Source organism: Arvicola amphibius, chromosome 7 (assembly GCF_903992535.2).
Source record: "Arvicola amphibius chromosome 7, mArvAmp1.2, whole genome shotgun sequence".
NCBI classification, from domain to species: domain Eukaryota; kingdom Metazoa; phylum Chordata; class Mammalia; order Rodentia; family Cricetidae; genus Arvicola; species Arvicola amphibius.
In genome coordinates, this window is record NC_052053.1 from 62,622,088 (window position 1) to 62,645,848 (window position 23,761).

Here is a 23,761-nt window from a genome sequence, read left to right on the forward strand (position 1 = left end):
TATATTATATAATGTTCACTAGAGTAAACATCTTTTAAACATTTATTATTTTTTTAAGGTGAAAGCTTAAAGTTCTTTTAGCTTTTTAAAATGTATAGTGTATTCTTACAAGGTTATCTCTTACAATAATTCAAAATTGTTATGTATTAATATGTAATATAAATACTTTTAAATTAGCATCACCTTGCAATCCCTAGAAAACAAGGGTTTCCATCCTGTTTGCAATATGAAGCTTATGGTTGAATTTTTTATTTCATATTTGCTTCCAGGAACCTGAAAAGGAAGACATTGATTTAGAGGCTACTGGGGCTGATGAATATTTTGAAGATGATTTTGAAGTATGTATAAAATTTAAATTTTTCTCAGTTTAACAGTTTCTTCTTAAAAATTGGTGCCTGTGTTGTAATTTTTTTGTTTTTTTAGTCAGGGTTTCTCTTCTAGAACTCAAGATATCTATCTGTCTCTGCCTCCCAAGTACTGGGATTAAAGGTGTGTGCTTCCACTGACCAGTGCATGTAAAGTAATTTGGTTGGTCTTTTCTCTCTTGTCCATGTCTGTTAAGTTTTGGTGTAGATCTGGTAATTACCTGCGTGAAGGTTACTATATTCCCACCAATGCTTGTGTTTGATAATTAAAGAGTTTTACAATTTAACCCCATTTTAAGTGCACTGTATTCAAGCATTTATGTGTGTGTGCATATCTAGCTATATGTGTGCGTAACCCTTCACAATCTTGGCACAGTGTTTATACATTATTTATACTTCTTCATATACAAGGTTCTGTGTCATATGGTTCATTTTCAGAAAAACAAAGGCAGCAGTATATTGAAAATTTACAATCTAGCAATATTAAAATCAGTGCATTATAAAATCTCCCTTAGCAATAATAAGAGTCTTTCTTATTTTGAATTATAAATTGTGATGTTTTGTTTTAGGTGAGTATTAACTCATTTGTGTGATGGGTGCTAAAATCTTTATTCTTTTTTATAGGATTATGAAGATGACTTTGAGGTTTGTGATGGAGATGATGACAGCAATAATGAGCATGACTCTAAAGAAAAGGCTGAAGAACTTCCTCTAGCCCAGAAAAGGGAGATACAGGAAATTCAGAAGGCAATCAGTGCGGAGAATGAGAGGGTTGGAGAGTTATCTTTGAAACTGTCTCAGAAGCAAGGTCGAGTGGAGTATGAGAAGGAGCCTTGGGAAGGTATAGACAGGGACACTTAAAACTGGGAAACATGTTCTGGGAGCTATGTAGACATTTGCTGAAAAGTTCCACAAGGTGGGCAGATTTTATACTTAATATATCAGGTAATGCTATGCGATGTGCCTCTGGCACAAGACGTGTGTTGAGGATGGCTATGAAATGTCAGTCACCATTCCCATGTACAACTATGCATGTTGCCTTGCACTGTTAGCCTCTTGTGCAGCCTCTAGGCATGTGTTCTTATTCCCTTTGGTTATGTCCTCCTCACCACCACTTGCCTCTGCCACAACCGCCATTTGTTCCCAGACCAACGAGGGCAGGTATTGCTTGGCCCTACCTTTTCTTTTGGTCACAGCCATTTCCCATGAAAACCATGCCTCTTGGACCAAAACGCTCCTTTCAGTTGTCTAGTAGGTTGGTGACAGAATTCCCATGCCAGTTCCCCCTTTTTATCTAATTAAGAAGGAAAGGTTCTAGCCCTAACATGGTAAAACTATATACAATAAGAATTATTATCAAATATTGTTCAGATAGAAAAGAAAGGTGGTAACCTTAACAAAAATGAAACTTCACACATCAAGAACAATTATTAAGTAAGAAATGTATTCTAAATGTCCCATCCATAAGTAATTGACAGATTTATAGAGATTACTCCAATAGCTGTCCTTTCCTTAAGAGTCCAAAGTTTTGTACCTAATATGTCTTTTGTCAAGATTCGAGAGAACTCTGTCTAGTCTTCATCCCCATCAAAGAAATGAGAAGGAAAATATTACCTGAGTAAGCAGGATGTGCAAGCAAGTGACTTCCCAAAAATGTGAGAACTAACAGAAACAGCTAGCTGCTGAGACAGTCACCTAAGGTTCCTCTACAACCTTGGGGCATGCATCTTTGGCCTACAGGTCTAGAATATCAGACAGACCTTTTTCAGAAGCAGGAAATTTTGAAGCACTGTCCTATCTTGTCTTGGCAAAATTTGACAGTCGCTTTTCTTTGTGTTCTGCTTGTCCAGTTTGGACAGCATAACTGTCAGCAGTTAAAGCAAGGGCAGTTTCTTGCCCTAAGGGCTAGCTTGTGTCACAAAGAAAGCAAACTTCATATGGTGCATCTTTGGTACCCATCATTTCTTTAGAAGTAGATTGATGCTGCCAGGAGCAGACATATCTGATATCAAAAAAAGTCTAAGTTATTAAAACACTTTAAATACCATAGGTCTTTAAAGTGTTTGAAGATTACCTATCTATTTGAAACATATCTCTGAATACCTAGAGAACCTAACTAATTTGACTATAAGTTTGATAATTATGGGTGAATGTTAATCTGTATTTCCTTATTATCCAATATAGCTTTTATGGGCTAAAACTTCACATTGCATAAATAAGCAAACTATCAATATGAGCTGTATAGATAATGTCATAAGCAAAAATAGAAACAGATATACAATATAAGGACACTAGCCTCAAGTTTGTGGCAATATACAAAAACACCTGAAATGGAAGTAGAAATGTATATACAATATAACAAAAATCCTTAAATTTGTATCAGTATAAAAAATATCTTAAACAGAAGTAGAAATATATATACAGTATAACAAAAAATAACCTTAAATTTGTATCAGTATAAAAAATATCTTAAACAGAAGTAGAAACATATATATAGTATAACAAAAAGAATCCATACCAATGTAAATTATTTAAAACTAATAGTTGCTGTTTTAGTCTGAAAGATGTAATAATCTACCTTTTTATCCTATCATATCTATCCCCCTTTTTGCTTTTCTGAACAAGAATCCTGAGTCTAATCTCTTTTATTCAGCCCTATAACTTATAACAACTTTTAACCAATCCCCTATAAGATGACAGATATTCATAACTTTGAGAAAGAACAAAAGCCACCTACCCCACCTCTTGGGAAAGTAGAAGTCATGTTCTTAAATTACTTCTTGCTGTCTGAGGCTGATGGCATCTCTAGGGAACCCTGAAAAAAACTGAAACAATAGTCAAATTTTGGTAGAACCAGCTATATCATTTGTCACCAGTCTCTGAGTAAGGGGAAAGTGTTGAGTTTATGTGAAGTTCTAGCTGGAGTGGTGTATGAGGGTGGACCATCTCAGCTTGGAATCGTCCTGAGCAATTTATAGTCCAAAGTTGATTTTTGAGTGGTGATTATCTGTTTGGTGGCATTATTGCAATCCAGGTAGAATTGTCATTGTAGGGGCCCATCATCTTTTTGGAGACTTCAGAGATTGCTGTTAGGAAAGTTTATTGTTTAATGTAGAAAACTTAAACATGTTAAATGTTATATGCTATAAATCTTAGGAAGGTTAAAGAATCATAATGTATTAGATACTTCTGGGATATCCAGGCTTAATTTTTAAACATGTTTAGACTCAATCCTGAAATCATGTACAGGAAGCTACATGAAGCTTAAGGTTAGAATTGGTTAATACTTATAATCTCCTTAATATCAAAGCAGAAAGTTTAAATTTTGAAATAGTACTTATATCTAAGAATTTTTTTTAAAGAGCCAAAGTAAATTCAAGGGGAATGAGAGACAATATAATAGTCTCTAGATTTTTTTTTCTGTTCCATACTAGGTGGCTTTTCTGATATAAGACAGAGACTTTGTGTTTTCTTTTAAAAAACATGCTTGGGTTTGAGAAGGAGAGAGCCACACTCCAATTCGAAAGCTGCCTTTAGTTTTTAATTGAGTTAGGATTATATAAAGACTACCTGTTTAACGTGGTAGAGACCAGTAGAGACAGACAGTTCTAAAGATTTATGAAATTTTACCCTGTTGAAAGTATATTATACCATTAGGCCAGATTACTCCTTTTTTTTGGTAATTTTTTTTCAGATAGTTTTTCCTTCTTCTTTAGATGCTTATTTGTCCAAAGGTCTTTAAATTTCTCCAAATGGATGTTTTTTATTTTCCTGGAAAGACAAAAACAAAGCCTATCTTGATCCTACTTTGGTGAGTTTTCCCTTTCAACAGGTTGATCCACCACATTGGTTTCTCCTGTTGGAACTGCATCTTTATTAATTTTGATGGTATCCATGCAGTAATAGCTAAAGCAATTAGTTATTACTGCAGTAAAATAATACAAATGGAAATATGGAACAATAGTCAGTAATCACAATGTTTGTCTGCTACAGAGGCAGCCGAGCTATTAGGCAGTATGGATTCTTAGTGTTCTGTAAATTGAGAGTTAAAAACATGAGGGCCAGGGCTAACTGGGCTTGTCAGAAGGAAGTACCCAGCCTTCTTTCTACTGTGTGGACTGGCTATAGCCCAGGTATTGGTACCATGGATTCGTGGTAGAGTAGCAGTGAACCTAGATCTAAGTAATAAATCTGTGAATAATCTTTTTATTTCCTACGTTTATGTTTGGCATGCTCTCTTCATTAGCCCTCTTGGTAAGATTAATTGGTCACACTCACATTATTACTTAGAAAATAGGAACTTCAGTTTTGGCTCTCTCATCATTAGACTAGTACAGGGGGCCAGAACAGAGGTGGTTACAGTGACAAAGCCACACTCTTTACTTAGACAGCAGTTCAGAAGAGGTTTCATAGTGCTCCTTCCTGTGTTTCAAATCTTGACTTTTAGTATTGGCTAGCTATGTGAGCCTGAGCTGTTCTAGTTTCCTTTCTGCTGCTATGGTGAGATACTGAGACCATAATGAAGGCAGGGTCTGGAGAGAGAGAGAGAGAGAGAGAGAGAGAGAGAGAGAGAGAGAGAGAGAGAGAGAGAGGAGAGAGAGGAGAGGAGATGAGAGAGAGAGAGAGAGAGAGAGAGAGAGAGAGAGAGAGAGAGAGAGAGAGAGAGAGAGAGGTGGGGCCAAGGTGGAGCTCCCCACAAACAGAAGTCAAGACAGGAACCCAAGCAGGAATTTGAAGCAGAAACCCTGGAAGAATGTTGCTTGTTGGCTTGCTGTCTGACTTCCTAGCTCATGCTTAGCTAACTTCCTTATCTTAGCCCAGGACTACTGACTTGGGGATGATGTCATCTACAGTGAGTGGAGCTCTTCTACATCAGTTAACATAGTCAAGCCAAGCCTTTACAGACATGGCCACATACCAACCTGTTACAATTACTCAATTATGATTTTTTTTAGGTGATTCTAGACTGTGTCATGTTGACAGTAAATGCTAACTAGGACACTGACTTTTAGTCTCTGCTTTTAGTTTTTGTAAGGGTAAGACCTCCTCTAGAGTGATAATTAAATAAGTTAATAGGTATAATGAGCTCAAAAACATGAGCAGTATCTATAAGTGCTAGGCTATGATGGCCATGACTCCTGATTAATCACCACATTTGTAGCAAACTGTACCTGTTTGGCTAACCATGACTGCCATAAGGTTGTTTTAGGAGAATATTCTTCTGCCTCCTAGGGTTTTTTTGGTTATAAACTTCTCATATTACCATTTTTTTTTGGCTGTAGGAAACTGATAAATACCTTTTTGTAATCGACCAAAGTCAACCATAGAGTCTGCAAGAATTTCATAACTTCAAAAGGCATATGTTGGGGAATGAGTACCAAATGCTGAGGGGTCCAGAGGTGCCGCTTGTGCCCCAGTATTTGCACCTGTGACTTTAAAGACAGAGACAGGTTTCTTTATTTTAACAGATGGGACAGCAATTCTCTCAAGGCCTGGTTGGAGCTTTGTAGTTGGTATATTAATGCTCATGGCATGACCTACCCTAGGAAGTACCAAAACTTGTACTTTGGTCTCCTCCAAAACCATACCCTCTATATCACTGAGGATCAGTGAGATTATGTGAAGGCCTCTGAAGGTATATAAAACCACAAGATGATCTGCATCTTATACTCTTTTTAAACTCAAATATATGTCCAAGAGGATTGAGGAGACAGGTTAACAATACAATTAAAAAAAGCATGTTGATAACAGAGAACTCTAGGAACTCCTAGAGGAAAGTGGTGGATTGTGGATGATTGTTTCCCTCAGGAAGGATAGACTCAGGGATTGTTTTTCACAGTATGAGCCTTTTCTGTCAGCCCAATAGTGAGGACATCATGTCTTTTGAAATCTGTGTTCTGATAAAGCATGTACCTACAGTTTTGATAATTTATCCCTTTTTGCAGATTAAGTAATTGATATAATCTTCATTTATACTTATTTCTGCTTTTTAACTATTTTGTATTTGTATACTAATTTTCATATTCTAGCATATCATTCTTGTCATCTGTGGACACACCACACACACACACACACACACACACACACACACACACACACACACACACACACACACACCAGTCCTATCATTGCAGGTAGTTCCAAGCCCAGTAGATACTATATTTTCTCTTCCCCATACATCCTAATGCTTAAGTTTAGTTTGGAAATTAGGTACAATGAGAGGTTAACGATAGCAGAAATAATATAGCATCTGCTATAACCAAAGCTAGGTGAATGTGGGCTTGTCTTACTTAAAATATTTTATGGTCCTTTACTTACGCATCTTGTGTTGATAGGAGGTGATGATCTAAACTGAGATGAGTGACATGGGCACTGGGATTTATCTAGATTACTACTTACCTGCCAATAATATGTCAGAAGAAGCATCATTTTTGGGTGACCCCAGATCACTGGGCCATGACGACCAGTGGTTGTATATCAGGAGCCACCAGTGTCCATGGCGAGGAGTCTCAGTTGTTGTGTAAACATTTTTGGAAGAACATTTTAATGGAAAGTTGCATTTCTTTCTACCATGTTAAAATGTTGCTGTTGAGGCCATCCTTTGGTGATGACAAGGGTGATTTTAATGCTGAGTTTTATGCAAGTCATTGGCCACAATTTTGTGTTTTAGTATCTGCAATTCAAAATGTTAAGGCAGTGTTGATCAGTTTCAGTGATGTCCACCTTGCTGGGCGTACTTCATCTTCATCTTTCTGTGCTTTTTAGATGACTCACAAGTTCTTCCAGGACCTCATTTATTGACATTCTTTGTTGGCCTTCAGTATTTTCTTCTACCTTTTCACTGAGAGCTTAAAATATCATTCCTCAGCTTGGCTTGTCCTGGATGATGTCTGTGACTTCCCAGTGAGTCTTGCTGCCACTCCGTCAGTCCTTCCAGCAGTCTCCAGTTTTAACTTGTCCATTGCAGTGTTGAAGAATGTTATTGCATCAGTTAATGAATCCCAGCTCCACACTATGTCCCCATCAGGACCTGTGTCAATTATGATTATATGCAGGACAGGCATATGAGGTCTTGTCAAGCACAGAGCCCTCATCTGAAGGGGCTGAAGCAGAATGGTGTATTTGGTATAAAAATATAACCTTGCGGTTTTCATTTTGTCGACAGATCCGGTGGTCTGGTGTGCCTTTATTGTTGGTAGGGCTGTAAATACCAATCCTTCTACAAGACGGCTGTCGCCAACTCTCCTTGACTCAGTTGCTGGAACACGTGCAAGTGTCTTGCTTTTGTGAATGTGAACTCCTGGCTGTGCTCACTGTACCTGGCTTTGTCATGCAGGGTACTTCATGTAGTGCCAGAATTGATCCATGCTTTCATGTTTTAAGCCCTTCTTCCTTCTTTTGCAGTTTTGTTTCTTTGGTAGACTAATTGTATACCCTAGACTTGTCTTCAACTCTTAATTTTTTATGCATCAGCCTTCTGAGTGCTAGGATTGCAGGCTTATATCAGCATCTTCCTAGTTTTGTGACTGTAGTTTCCACCTGGCATCTTTCAGAAGAGCCTGGTTTAGCTGTAGTTGAAGACTTGCTTAGGTGTCCATCCTCCCTAACCAGCTTCTTCACTTGCAGGTGAAGGAGACCCTTGCTGAGGCCTTCATAGCCTAAGTGCTTTCTGAAAGTGTTGTTTATTTTTATTTTATGAGTGTCTTGCATATATACATGTACACCTGGTACTTGAGGAGGTCAGAAGACGGTATCAGATCCTCTGGAACTAGAGTTATGAACAGTTGAGAGCTGGGAACTAAACTCAGGTCCTCTGCTAGGGCAGCAAGGGCTGGAGCACTGAATGACTTTTAGCTTCCTGAGTGCTTTCTGATGTAACACTTTGCATCAGCTTGAACATGTTCTCCAGCGCAAGTATAGTGCCTTGTCCCTCCTAATTAGGCTCACATCATGTACTGGTGTGGAAACTTCTGCAGGTTAAGACTCTGTAGCACATAGCACATGTAGCATGAATTTCTTATTCTTCATATTTTCATGAATAGAGGACTTGATTTTACAATTGAACTCAGCAGCCTCAGGGGTTTTGTTTTTCTTTCCTTAAATTGAGGACATTCACTTTCTTATTTTAAGGAAGGTCTTTTTTTCTTTTTTTAAAAAATATTTATTTATTTATTATGTATACAGTGTTCTGTCTGTGTGTATGTCTGCTTGCCAGAAAAGGGCACCAGACCTCATTACAGATGGTTGTGAGCCAACATGTGGTTGCCGGGAATTGAACTCAGGACCTTTGGAAGAGTAGGCAATGCTCTTAACCATTGAGGCATCTCTCCAGCCCCTAAGGAAGGTCTTTTGAAAATTTATTTGTTTGTTTGTTTGTTTGTTTATTTATTTATTTATTTATTTATGTGAGACCAATGTGCTTGTCCATGTTTTATGTTGGGGTCAGAGGGCAACTTTCTAGAGTTGGTTCTCTCCTTCCATCTTGTGGGGTCTCAGGTTGTCAGGCTAGTTGGTAAGTTCTGCTTCATCTGCTACACCATCTGGTGGCCTTGAGAAGGCTCTAATGGTTCCTCTTTAGCACATCCACATTGCTCTTGTCCTTTTAGGGCATCATTTAGGGTTCCTTGAGTGTTAGCAGTGTGATACCAAGAGCGCTGATCTGATGGCTGTGACTGCAGTGACAAGTAAATGACTGGGGTCAGGGAGCACAGCTAGCCTGCCTACAGGACGGTAGCCTGCCTACAGGACGGTAGCCTGCCTACAGGACGGTAGCCTGCCTACAGGACGGTAGCCTGCCTACAGGACGGTAGCCTGCCTACAGGACGGCTCACATTCTAGGCAAAACGTTGTGAGAGTTCATCAGGCTACTTAGAGCAACATGCAAGTCAACACTTACCAGCTGTTGGTTTTGAAATTATTCATTTAATAACTTTGAGACCACAATTGACTATAGGTAAATGGAGTCTTAGAAAGTGAAACCACAATTGAGGGTTATATCTTTGGTTTTTTTTTTCCAGAGTACATAGGATAGAAACAGAAAACTGTATTTTATACATATATTTGTAAATATTTCTAAAACTCTTACTGGTATAATTCATCAATTTCAAGTAAAAATTATTGAGTGAGACTTTATATGTGACTATAATTGTTTTACTTTTTTTATTTGAAGGAGCTATTTCATTATCACAAAATAACTTTTTTCCCCTTATGCAGATGGAAATGATTCCATTTCCAGAGCCCCTGTTTGTGGAATTTTTGTGGATTTTGTAACAGCCTCACATCGCCAGAAGAGCCGGAGTCAGGCCCTCAAACAAAAGTAGGTATATTGAGGAATTTGCCACAGGTATTTGTGTGTATGCACACGTTCTGCTGTGGATGAAATCCGGGGCCTTGTGCACTTTAGGCAGATGTTCTCATTGAGCTCATCTCAGCTGCAGCTTTGCGTTAGTGCATTTTAATAACCCTTTCTCAACACGCTCTTCAATCCAGAGTTTCCCACTTTTCATTGTTGACTGTTGAGGTAAATTGGGGATTGAAACCAGTATTTTGTGAGCTATGTCTCTAGCCTGGTCAATTCCTTAATTAATACTATGGTTCCCTTTGTGTTCACCTCTTACTCTGGTTACTGTGCACTGTTCTGTATACTAGGTGCTTGCTCTCTAATGACTGGCTGATGTGGACTCAGCCCAAGAGCCCATGGTTGTTTAGACTCCAGCAGAATCACAATCATACATTTCTTATCTGGTGAACAGAATCTTGCTAGGCAGATTGAGCTTGACTCATGTTGCACTGTGGCTCTATGGCACTGATCTCTTGAAATATAGGGAGAAGCCTCCATGACCCAGTGGTTTTTGTATTGTATGCTTGTAAAACTATCACCTTGAAAATGATACCAAGGTCTGCCACCAGCTCAAGCATTAATTAGACTCTTTTGAAGCATGGCTTTATTTAGCCTTGGAGTGTCTAGATGTCTGAATGTGGGGAAATAATTCTCTAGGTAGCCCAAGGTGGGCACAGAACCCCAGAATACTTACCTCAGAGCAGTCTTTCAGATGAGTTAAAAAATGTATGATATTGATCCTGCAGAGGCTGAAGACCATAACTTAATTTTGGCCTTTCACAAAGTCTATGATAAATCAGTGATGTTGAACCATAGTGGCTGCAGAGCAAGGCCTGGAGCCACAGAGAAATGTTGCAAGCAGGGTAAGAGGGTCTGGGAAGAAAGCTTTTTTTCTCTTGACTTCTTTCCCTGGTCTTCCACCAGATGGGCCTTGATGACCAGAGAGTCAATAGAAAGAATGATGCTGCCACTGCATGAAGGAAATACATTCTCTTAGTGGGTCATAAGTGTATACACTCACAGAGATGAATACTTTTATGTTGACCAGATGAAATGTTAAAACAATGACCATGTCCCAGTGTCCAGTGAGTGCATAGGATAAAATCTCGACTGTAACATCTTGACGAGACCTTGAAGAGGTAGTTTTCTAGGATATATGAGATGCATCTACCCAGTGATGGTATTGAGCAGTGTACAGTTGTCAGAGCAACATTCCTTTTTGAATTTCAGAGAATTAGGACAGGACTCTACCTCTTTCTGTAATGAACAGTTTGTATCCAAAAAAAGCAAAGCAAAGCAAAGCAAAACAAAACAAACCCCAAAACCTCCAGTTAAAAACAACTGTGAAAGTTGGGTCTAAAACATAGTAGTAAGCACACACTCTGAGATGACTGCATGAAAAACTAGTAACAGCTAGGACCACCAATACCCGAAGGACCAAGCTCTGCAAGAGAGTGCCAACTTTGTGTTGCTACTGTATTCCCATCACAGAGGCTGTATGTGGTTTTCAAGGTGCTTAATTCAGATAGAAAGCAAGAGTAGAAACTTTGGCATTCACTTAGGGCTGGGGAGATGGAAATGAAGTTTAGGATATTGAAGTAGGAGACTTCTTGCTAAACACTCCTGACTTTGGTTGAAGCTCCTAGGGCTTCCATGCTAGGAATAAAGGCAAGGCTGAAATAGATCTGATGTCACAGATCATGACACTGAACCTCTGATCATCCTAACAGGACCTGTTTAGTGTGACCTACATGGATTCTCTTTTCCAGGAAGAAATGAAAAAGAAAATATCCAAAATTTCTACAGAATTTTCTACTCAGTGCCTGTTGTCCACTAAATCACTAGACACACTAGAGAATGGGGTCAGGTCACTAGACCCAAGAGTGAAAACAGAGTAGTAATAGGACCATGTGTGATCCTGAGAGCAAATAATTTGATCTGCATTTTTAAAATAAGAGTATAATAACATGGTTATGTATAAATAAATTAACAAGCAATGAATTTGATCAGAACATTAAAATAAATTAGACAATCAAATTTTAGGTGCTTTCTCCAAAAAATACAGTAGTTGAAGCTAAAAATTAGGTGGCTAAGTTAATTTAATAGCAAGTTATCAGAGGTGGCAGGGTGAGTGAGCTGGAGAGAGGACAGTGGGAAGTCTTCGACTTGAAGAGAAGATAAGGAAGGAGGGCTGAAAAAGGAGATGTAAAGCCATGGCACAGAGTGGGGATTATCTGTTGTGTGGAATTGAATCCCAGGAAGGACAAAGAGAAGGGCCAGGGTAGAAGCTGTATTTTAAGACATACTATCTGCAGATTTTAAAAATTCTACAAATATAAGCAAGTTAAGGCTTGAAAAGGTTCAAAAAGCATAAATGTAGATAATAAAGAAGAATAAACAAAAGTACAGCAGGAGAGAATTCAGTCAGATACCAGGGGGAGGAGAGTCTTAAAAATAGCCAGAGAGGTGGGGAAGCTGTAGCTTGAAAGTTGGAGCAGACGGCTTAAGTGGGAACTTTTCAAAGGAGAATGTCGGCCACAGTGACAAACGTGCTCCAAGCGCTCAAAGTGAGCAACGCCCTTTAAGAACTAAACTAGAAGTTATCCATTTTCAGACTTACAGAAACCCTGAGAATTTCTTACTCACAGACCTATGCTAAAAGAAACAGGCATTTTTTTCAGGCAGACGCAATTGATGACAGATAAAAACATGGACTCCTAAAGAAGGGAATGAGAAAGGTAAGGATAAGTTTTTATTCTTTTTTTGGAAATGGAAGTTTCTGTCCCGCCCAGTCCCACAGCCATTCATTCCCAAAGAAACACACAGAAGCATACATTAATTATAAACTGGCTGGCTTATTAGCCCAGGCTTCTTATTAACTAACTCTTACATTTTAACCCATAAGTTTTGTCTGTGTTAGCCACATGGCTTGGTACCTTTTATCAGTGAGACATTCTCATCTTGCTTCCTTTCCATCTGGGTGATGACTGCAGATTGACCTTTCCTCTTCCCAGAATTCTCCTATTCTGGTTGTCCCACCTATACTTCCTGCCTGTCTACTGGCCAATCAGAGTTTTATTAAATCAATACAAGTGACAAATCTTTACAGTATATGAGACCATTGTCCCATAGTACTCCCCCCCTTTTTCTTTTCAAACTCTGAATCTAATCTCCTTTGTTTAGCTTTTTTCTTCACCATTATCCATAACAACTTGTAACCAACATTCTAAACAAAGACAAACATCCATAGTCTAATGTTTGGGAATGTGGGCATAGTTTTCTAGGCAATTTGATGATTGGGGCACTGATAATCTTATGGGGACCTAAAGAAAATTTAGGATAATGGTCAGGTCCTGACTGGAATATTCTATGAGAGATCATTTCAGTTAACAGTCTTGAGTAGAACTCAGAGGAAACTCCAGCAGAGGTCTTCTGAAATGTTAGATCACCTGGGCCATCATCGGCTTCTATCAGAGATTTTTCAGGGTGGTCTCCCTTAATCAAACCTGATTTTCCTTAACCCAGAATGAACCCACAGCCTCTCATTTCCTGTGGAAACAAAAGCAAACCATCTTCTCCAAAGTAACCTATCTTTTAACTTAAATTTTGAAGTCAAGGCATTTTCAAAATATATAGGTTGGATTAATCCAGCAACATTTAGCAAATGTCTTTTAGCAGCTGTTGCTCCTTCCTCAGCAGTCAAACAATTTGAAGACAACACAATAAGACTATCCAGATTGTCTGTGTATTTTCCATCTTTCCGTGTATTTTTTTCTATTTTTTATTATTTATTTATTTATTTGAGACAGGGCTTCTCTGTGTATCATTGGCTGTCCTGGATCTCACTCTGTAGAACAGGCTGGCTGCAAGTTCACAGAGATCTGCCTGCCCTGCCTCCAAAATTCTGGGACTAAAGGCTTGTGCCACCACATCTGACTACTCTTACTTTTTTTTTTAAAGGACTTTCTGTATTCTTTTTCTTTTCTCTCCTAAACATATATATATTTTTAAATACACTGTAAACTTTTTAGAGGTTTTTTTCATCTGAATCTGTCTTTACTGTATATCTCTTTTTCTGACCACATGAGTTTTTAATCTGCTAAGCACTATGGATAGGATTAAAGCTGCTTTGGCAACTGACTCCACCCCATTTCTTAGCTTTCTGAGAGTCTAGTTTCATGATGGAGGTACTGGCGGGAGCCACACTTAATGTCACAGTTCTGTGGAGTTTCTAGGTCCATGCCACCACCAAGAAGCCTGATCCGGCTGCTCATAAACACTATTTAAGTGTTTGGTGGCAGAGCCTCTTAAAAGAACTGCAAGGTTTTTGCCTCTAATGCTGAGTCAGGAAGCCTTTCTTAAAGGAGCTGCGCCTCTGCTTACCACCACCAACAGAGCCTATCAGAGTAAACACGGTTACCAAGAAGCTGCACTTGACTCTGTTCTTGTCTGTCTAGAATCTTTTTTAAAAGCTTTCTCAGGCTTGTCCTTACATTAAACAATGTTGTGTTATTGCTTGTCTAGTTAGGCATTTTCTTGCCCAGTAGTTTACTTTTTCCACAAAGAAAGTCAACTCCATGTGGAGTTTCTTCGATACCAATTATCTTCTCTGAAGTAGATTGGTGCTACCAGGAGCAGACACATCTCATTGTCATTAAAAAAAAAAAAAGAGCCTTTGTTATTAAAACATCTTAGATGCCATATTCTGTATAACTCTGAAATGTTTGAAGTGTTTGTTTGACCTTGAAAACATACCAATGTGACTACAAATTCGGTCATAATAAATGACTATTACTAACCTGCATTTCTTTATTATCCTAAACATTGATAGTAATAATTTTCGAAGACTAGAAATTTGCATTACATTGTTTTCTAATTTTTTTTTATTGATTTTATTGAGCTATACATTTTTTCTTTGCTCCCCTGCCTTCCTCTCCCCTCCCCTTCTATCCTCTCCCATAGTTCCCATGCTCCCAATTTATTCAGGAGATTTTGTCTTTTTCTACTTCCCATGTAGATTAGATTCATATAACTCTTAGGGTCTTCATTTATTGTCTAGGTTCTCTGGGATTGTGTATTGTAGGTTGGTTTTCCTTTGCTTTATGTCTAAAAGCCACTTATGAGTGAGTACATATGATATTTGTCTTTCTGGGTCTGGGTTACCTTACTCAATATGTTTTCTAGATCCATTTATTTGCCTGTAAATTTTAAGTTGGTCAGAAGGCTGTGCATTGTAAGTTGTTTGCATTACATTTTTAAATGAGCTGTATAGGTACAATACCTTTGAACAAGATTAGAGACATATGTACAGTATGTTTTACCAAAAGTAATCTCAAATTTGTATTAATATACAAAATTTGAATATAAAATACAAAAGTCCAATCCAAAGAAAAAAGATAAAAAGATTCAATAATCTACCTTTTTATCTTATTTCTATATTCTTGCTTTTTTATTTTCAGATTAGATTCAGTAATCTACTCTTTTATCCTATCTATATATATCTCCCCTTTTGTTCTTTCAAAACAATAACCTTAAATCTAACTTCCTTTGTTTAGCTTTTTTTCTGACCATTACCAATAATAACTTGTAACCAATACTCTAAACAATGTCAGATATCCATAATTCATTGAACGACCAAAAGCCACCCACCCTACCTCTTGAGAATGTGGGCATTGTGTTCTTAAATTTGCTTCCTGATGTCTTGGGACAATGGCATCTTTAGCAGATCCTGAAAAGAAAAATTTGGGTTAATTTTCAAGTCCTGGAGAGGTAGCTTTATCATTGGTTGTTCAGTCTCCACGCAATGAGAAAGTGCAGGGCTTGTCTCAAATCCTGGCTAGAGTAGTCTGTTAGGTTGGATCATCTCAGCTAGCCACCTCAAAATTACTCTGAGCAGTTTGTAGTCCAAAGCCGATATTTAAATGGACCAGGTAGAATCATTGGTGTATAGCCCAATCTTCTTCAGAGATTACCTGCAGAGAATATTGCTATCTTAAGTCAGATTTTTTCTTTGCTTGGTAATTCTGGATTCTTTCTTCAGGTGTCTAGATGTCTCAGGTCTCTTGAATTCTTGAAAATGGGTATTTTCTATTTTCCTACACAGACAAGAACAGAACCCTGCCCCAACACTAGCGAGGTTTTCCTATAACTTGTATGATTGTCACCTCTGTAGATGAGCTGTCATTTCTCTTTATCAAGGAGTTTCTTCTTTTCAAACCAAATATTGGTTAATTTTGGTGGTATACTTTTGTGGAAACAAGGAGAAGAAAAGATATGGATATCTTCCCTAACATAATATATCTCCTGATTTGAAGAAAAGATATGGATATCTTCCCCAATATAACACATCTTCTGATTTCCATTCTGAGGTCAACACATTCTTGAAGGACATCAGTTGATTTAATTCACAAGTTTTTTCTATTGTCCAATGCCTTTCTTCAGCCATTGTTCCTTTCTCATTAGCACTGAGAAAATTCAAGGTTAATAGAGCATTATGTGATCTATTCTTGGGGGGGTATTTATTATCCCTTTCTGTTTATGTAACATATCTTTTATAGTTCAATTTGCTCTTTCTATAACCTGACCTGTAGGATTATGTGGTATACCTATAATATGCTTTATATTATAAAAAAGCTGTTTCATTTTCTTAGAGACATTTGCTGGAGCATTGCTTGTTTTTATTTGTGCAGGTATATCCTGATGGTCATAACTTTTAGTAAATATGTGATTGCTGAATCAGCCTTTTCCAAACTCCAAGCAGTTGCCCATTTAAAACCTGAATAGGTTTCAGTTGTGTGGTGTACATATTTTAATTTTCCAAATTATACAAAATGGACATATACATCTGCCAGATTTCATTCCTTTGAGTACCCTTTGGGTTACTTCCTACAGGTAGTGGTGTTGGTTGTATAAAGAACAAGTAGGATGTCTCCTTATGATTTTCTTGGCTTGTTGCCATGTGATGGAAAATTCCTTTTTTAAACCTTTGCTATTGACATGATTTTTTTGTGAAATTCTGAGGTCTTGATAATTTACTGCATAACCTTGTGCTAGAGGACTTGGCAGACTCGTATGGGATCAGATGTATGTTATGTATATGTGATGATGTCTATTCCTGATTATATATTGTACCTGAATAAATCATAAAGTCAATTCTGTATCATCTGGTATAAATGCAGCAGTTTCAATATGTAAAACAGCCTTTTCTACATATTGTGAATCCACAACTATGTTGAGAGGCTCTTTAAAATCCCTTAGTACCATGAGGATAGCATATAATTCTGACTTTTGGACAGAATCATAAGGGCTTTGTTTTACTTAAATTTTCTGATGTGTAACCTGCCTTTTTGGATTCATTTGCATCAGTATAGAATGGAGGGTCTCCAGGTATTGGTGTGTCCCATACAATGTGAGGAAGGATCCAATTAGTTCCCTCTATAAGTCAAATTCTCTTGCTTTTGGGATAGTTGTTGTTAATCTCTCCCAAAAAGTTGCTATGCTCTTTGCCGGGGTTCACTTTCATCCCATAATCTGTTAATTTCATCATTAGTAAAAGGTACTATAATTTCTGTTGGGTCTATTCCTGCTAATTAACAAAGTCTTAATTTTCTTTTTAGAATTAGCTCAGAGACCTTTTCCACATAAAATTTTAATTTTTTACCTGGTTAATGTGGTAAAAAGATCCATTCTAAGATAATATCTTATTCTGCATTAAAATTATTATAGTGGTATGTTGGGAGGGTAATATGATCAGAATGAAATTAAGATTTGGATCCATATGATCCACATGTTCCTCCTGTAATTTCTCTTCAATAAAGCCAATTCTCTCACAGCTTCAGCTGATAATTTTCTACGATTATTTAAATCTTTGTCACCATCTAAGATTTTGTTTAAATTAATGGGGTCATCTGTTTTTATCTCAGTCGTGGACTGTAGATAGGAAATGTTTCCTGGCAATCTTCAGAGTCTGTAATCAATCTCTCCTCATTTGCACCTTTTGTGGTCTAATATTCTGTACATCTATTTTATTTTAATTTTTGAAAAAAGAAAACTATCTTTTTTCATTTTACACATTAATTCCAGTTTCCACTCCCTCCCCTTTTCCCACTCCCTCTACCTCCTTCCCCTATATCCCCATATATCTATTTTATAACCTAAATAATTAGTAGCATCTCCTCTTTGTATTTTTTCCAGGAGCAATTTATAATCCTCAATGAGGCAAAATTTTCTTTACTTCTTCAAACATTCTTTCTCAAGTATCTACATTTGAATTAGATAGTTTAATGTTGTCCATGTAATGGTAAACTATAGATTCAGTAAATTGCTTCTGTATCATTTCCAATGCTGACTTATAAAATATTATCACAGGATGAGGCCATTTAACATTCCCTGTGGGAGAATCTTCCATTAGTATCTTTTAGCAGGCTGAGAATTATAAGTAGGCATCATGAAGGCAAATTTTTCTCTGTTTTTTTTTCTTGTAAAGGAATAGTGAAGAAATAATCTTTTAAATCAGTAACTATAAGAGACCATCTTTTAGGCAATAGAGAAGGCAAAGGAATGCCAGACTGTAGAGAATCCATTGGCTTATTAACAGCTCTTAGATCTGTTACCATTCTCCATTTTCCAGGTTTCTTCTTAACAACAAATACAGGAGAATTTTAAAGGTTGGTTGATTCTTCAATATGCTGAGCATTTAGCTGCTCCTATATCAGCTGTTCTAAAGCCTGAAGTTTCTCTTTTGATAAAGACCATTGCTTAACCCATATAGGCTTCTTAGTTAAGCATCTTAAAGGTAGGACTGTTGGTACCTCTGAGTGTTTGCCAGCTGTTGTTTTGTGTTTTTGTGCAGCCTGAATGGTGGGTGACTACTTTTCGTAGTACCTTGTAACATCCTCAGAAACATGAGTTGGTCTATGTTCTATTTCTGAGACTGCAGGAAAGTTAATCTGGGAATTCTACTGTTGTAACAGATCACGATCCCAAAGATTCATTGCTATATTAGCCACACATTCCCCCAGCTCTCCTTTCTGTCCTTCTGCCCCTAGATGTTCAAGTCATCTCTTGCTGTGTTTTACCTGAGATAGGTTAGGTTCCCGTTCCTAGAAACTGAATGCTTGCCTCCTGAAAAGGCCATTTTGGGTGCCAAGATTCTGAAGCAATAATAGTCACATCTGCACCTGTGTCAATAATTCTTCAATTATTATGTTATTTATTCATACTCTCAGCTTTGGTCTTTGATCATTTATAGAAGTCTGATAATGTTTTCTATTTTCTACTGGAATTTTTGGTTCATCCTGGTTATTCTGTCATTCAGAGCAGTATGTTTTTTTTTTTTTTTACCACAGGCATTAGATTTTCTAATTTTCCTAGGGAGGCATGTCCTCTACAATGACTGCGAATGACATGCTCGACTGGGGGGTCTTAGTGAGGCCCCTAAGATGCTTCCCAATGATAAAAGGTTGCCTTGTTTGTCTCCAATTGATTTACATTCATTGGTCTACTGTTGGCCTTTGCTGCATCTTCTTCATAATCCAGAAGGTTAGAGCCTTCTATATGGGTCATTCCCCAGAAGAAACATTATTTTTAGGAATGCCCTATCTTCAATCTCTTCTCAAATGGCCTATTCTACCACAATTAAAACATTTGGTATTTTGATGTCTCTTCATACCTTTGGATTTAGCATCTCCTACCCAAGCCTCACTGTTATAGTCAAAGAACTCAACATTGGCTATATTGACTTTAATGTGAGGACATTACATTGTTTAATGTAAGAGCTAGTTAGTAGTAAGTCTGAGCTAGTAGACCAAACATTTTATAATTAATATAAGCCTCTGTGTGTTTCTTTTGGACTGGATGGCTGCAGGACCAGGTGGGACAGAAACTTCCATTTACAGTTTTAAACAAATAGAAATCAACATCGACTGAATAAAAGACCATAGTATCTTGTGAGATTAAACACTATATAGAATTAACTTCTTTACAGTTTAGCCCAAGAATTGGGGAGATAAAGGGGATAATAAGTCACTGTAAGGTCCTTGTAGACATAGATATAAAGCATTTAATTTATATTAGATTTTAGTGGGGCAAGGGTATTTGTTGTAATATTTAGGGTACCCATTCAAAGATAATGGGAAGAAAATATAAGAAATAAATAAATGGAACAGTTAAAACACATGATTAATCCAATATTAGGCAAGAAAAGCAAAAGCAAAATAACAGAGAATATAAGGAAACATGGAAAACAGAAAGATGGTAAAGTAACCCAAATTGTATCAATAATGATATTAAATGCTCATAGACGTTAAAAGTTCAATTTTAAGACATAGATTTTAGAACTGTAAAAAATTTAGTGAAAATATTTAGTGTCTTAGGGTTTCTATTGCTGTCAGGAGACATCACAACCACAGCAACTCTTATAAAAGAAAACATTTAATGGAGTGACTTCTTTACAGTTCAGGGGTTTAGTCCTTTGTCATCATGGCAGGAAGCAAGGCTGCAGGCAGACAGACGTGGTGCCGGAGAAGGAACTGAGAGTTCTTACGTCTTGACCCTCAAGAAACAGGAGATGGTCTGAGGCACTGGGGGGTATCTTGAGCAAAGGAGATCTCAAAATCCACCTCCACAGTGACACACTTCTTCCAATAAGACCACACCTAGTCCTACATGGCCTCACCTCCTAATAGTGCCGCTCCCTTTGTGGGCCATTTTCTTCTAAACCACCACATTAATTAGGAAAGAAACGTTGCATACCAGATTCAAAAAGGCTGAAAACAAATGGATGGGGAAAGATATGTCAAGCAAATACCAACCAAAATAATATGATGTCACCTATGTCAGGCAAACTTAAGAAAGAGAAGGCTACTGTCAAGTTACTTCATAATGGTAAAGGGTAGGCTCAGTAGAGCCTGGCACTCCTCAACCATGTATCCAACAGCAATGGTACATATCATGGACACATCAAAAATCTAGCAGAATTCAAAGGAGAAATAACATCCACAAATATAGTAATTGATTTTTTAAATAATCTTTTTAGATTTATGTATTTTTTATGTGTGTGAGTGTATTACTCGCATATATGTCTGTGCATCACATGTATGCTTGTTGCCGATAGAAGTCAGAATGTACTTGAATTATGGATGGTTGTAAACTACTGTGTTGGTGCTGGGAATTGAATCTGGGTCCTCTGCAAGAACATTTTCATAACTGCTGAGCCATCTCTCCAGCCCACACAGTCAGGACTTTTTTATTAAATACACATCTCTTTTTTTGGTGGTAGAAATTTAGTACAAACAAAAGTATGTTTTATAACATTTAAACAGTCTCTCATCAGTGGGCCAATGTGATATAGAGTATCACTGACCATAATGGAATTAAGCTCCAGATCAATAGAAAGTCAAGTAGAAAACTCCCAGAAGTTAGAAAATTAAACATTGTACTTCTTGGTGAACATAAGCAAAAGAAGAAATTAGGAGAACTTTTGGTGCTGGTGGTCAGACTGACGGCCCCATCTGTATGACACAAGTGCACTGAGCCTCACCCAGATCCACGAACTGCTTTCACCAGTGACACGGGAACCTCTGTCTGTGGGGTGCGTTGACCCTATAACAACAGACACACTTTAAAGAGAGAATGAGAAAGGCTGAATATCAGTGGTGCACGCAGCCATGCTAAGCCTGGGAAAAGGCAGCAATTAATCAGAAATTCAACGAAATGCAATAAAAGGTAAGAGCAAAAATCTGTAAAATTGAAAGCATTTGCAATAAATTCAGCAACGTCAAAACTATTCTTGGAAATTTTTCTTAAAATTTATAAACTTCATGGAAGGTCTTGATTAAGTACAATAAAGGAGGAAACAAAGACAGTAAAAATGGAAAAGAATATTACTGCAGATCTTACTAAAATTAAATAAGATTATATGAATAACTGCCAATAAAAATTTAGGTAAAGTGAGTATACCTTAGAAACATGCAACTCATCACGATAGATCTAAAATACAGTAGAAAATTTCGGCATTCTTATGCTCATTGAATGTATTTAATACATAAATCACTTTCCTGTAGGAAATTTGTAAATTAAAGCACATAGTTGGCCTATTATATTTTAAATACCTGAGGAGATAACTCCCATTTTCACAGATTTCAGAGAATAGAAAAATAGGCACATTTTCAACTTGTGAATTTTTTTTCTGAGGTTTAACCAGACTTTGGGTTAACATTTTATGGCTATGAAAATGAAAAGGTGTGTGTGTGTTTATGTGTGTGTGTGTGTTTATGTGTGTGTGTGCGCGCGCGCGCATAGAGTGGGGAGTGAGGACATGATGCTTTATTGGGGACTTCATCTTACCTGACTGTTTAGAATAGGAAGTCCCTCAAAAGGCTATCCAACGCTGGGCATTGTTGGCACACTTTTAATCCCAACACTCAGGAAGTAGAGGCAGGTGGATCTCTATGAGTTCAAAGCCAGCCTTGTCTACAGAGTAAGTTCCAGAACAGCCAGGCCTATACAAAATAACTCTGTCTCAAAAAAACAAAACAAAACAAAACAAAAACAAAAACAAATCCTCAAAATTAAAGGTAGCAAGTAGAAAGTTACAGGATGGTGACCAGAGAATAAGATGATGGAAAAGTGACAGCAGCTGAAAAGTCCCTGAGTGTGAGTGGGGAAGGACAGGCGAGGAGAGAAATGAGAAAAGATAACTGTTGTGACCCCGTGGTGCTGCGAGGATCGCGCGCTCATTCATAGTATTATATTGAACACCAGCAGTGTGTGAGTGCTGGGAAGTGGGAGAAATAACTCCTTTCTTGCTCAGCTTGCTTTAGACCTGGGGGAGGTGACAGTGGTCAACTAACACAAGTGTTGAATCCAGAGCCCATCACATTAGGGCATCTGGGAAAAAAAGAAACCAATATAAATGGTTGGGAAGAAGACTGAGGCGGCAAGAGGAAACCAAGTGACGGGTGTTTGGGTGCCTAGTGCACGGGATTACTGGTGTCAGATGCCGTTTCCTGTGGGAGCTGGCTGCTGTAGCGTCCAGGAGAAGGGAGGCTGCAAACCTGGCTGATAGTACAGAAATGTCATCCAAGTAGCCAACACACTAGCGACTTGCCGGTCAGGAAAATTCTGGTATACATATGTGTGACTTTGTCAGCCTCAGTGTACTGCCATGGACCAATTGTACATTGGTTCATGATGTTTTCACACCATTACTTTGTGAGATTGTTTCTTTTCGACTAGGGCTCTAATGTGGAGTTTTCTATAAGTTAGGAAAACATTTGGACACTGTGTTACACCCTCAGCTTCTATTTAATTATTTAAAATAATTATTGAGTACTTGAGACAATCTCTAATTCCTTCACATGACCCTAAAATACACCCTCCTGCATGTCTCCGAGTATATTATTCAATTTCCTTTTCATTTCTAATTTGTTTTAAAGGACAAGAAGTACAAAACTGCTCCGGCTTATTGATTTAGATTTTTCATTCACTTTTTCGCTCTTGGACCTACCACCAGTAAATGAATATGACATGTATATTAGGAACTTCGGGAAAAAAAATACCAAACAGGTTAGTAAAATATGTGTTGTCTAATGAAGGATAGTATGGTGTGTGCCTTGTATGCACTCTAGAATATGGGAATTGGAAATGTCTCTGGAGGCTGTGTTTGAGAGTGTCCTTTATAACTTGTACTCATAAACTCAAAGGATGCAAAGTCTAAAGACAGCTTGTTGGGCACGATAAGTGATTGGTACAGAGGACAGTGTCTCGGTTTCTTTTCTGGTCATTCTGATAAAATGCCCTGACAAAATCAACCTAGGGGAGAAAGAATTAATTGTAGCTCACAAGTCCACGTTACCACCAACCATAGTAGGAAGGCCCCCGAGAGGAGCTCACATTATATCTGCGGTCAGAAGAGAAGAATAATGGATGCATGCATAGTTGTACTCAGCTCTTTTTCTCCCTTTTATACAGTCCAGAACCAAAGCCCAGCGAATTGTGTCACCTACTTTAGTGCAGGATGTATATCTTAACCCTAAGAACGCTTACCTTTAAATTC

At 37.8% G+C, this 23,761-nt stretch overlaps 1 protein-coding gene across 2 annotated transcripts in view; it reads left to right on the forward strand.

Annotated features, from left to right (window-relative positions):
- Dync2i1 (dynein 2 intermediate chain 1) overlaps positions 1–23,761 on the forward strand; it is a 68,982-nt gene that overhangs the window by 10,910 nt on the left and 34,311 nt on the right. For both annotated transcript variants that reach the window (XM_038337199.1, XM_038337200.1), the window contains exons 6-9: positions 270–338; positions 990–1,206; positions 9,579–9,681; positions 23,142–23,271. In XM_038337199.1, the coding sequence (XP_038193127.1) occupies positions 270–338; positions 990–1,206; positions 9,579–9,681; positions 23,142–23,271 (519 nt within the window). The remainder of the gene's footprint in view (positions 1–269; positions 339–989; positions 1,207–9,578; positions 9,682–23,141; positions 23,272–23,761) is intronic.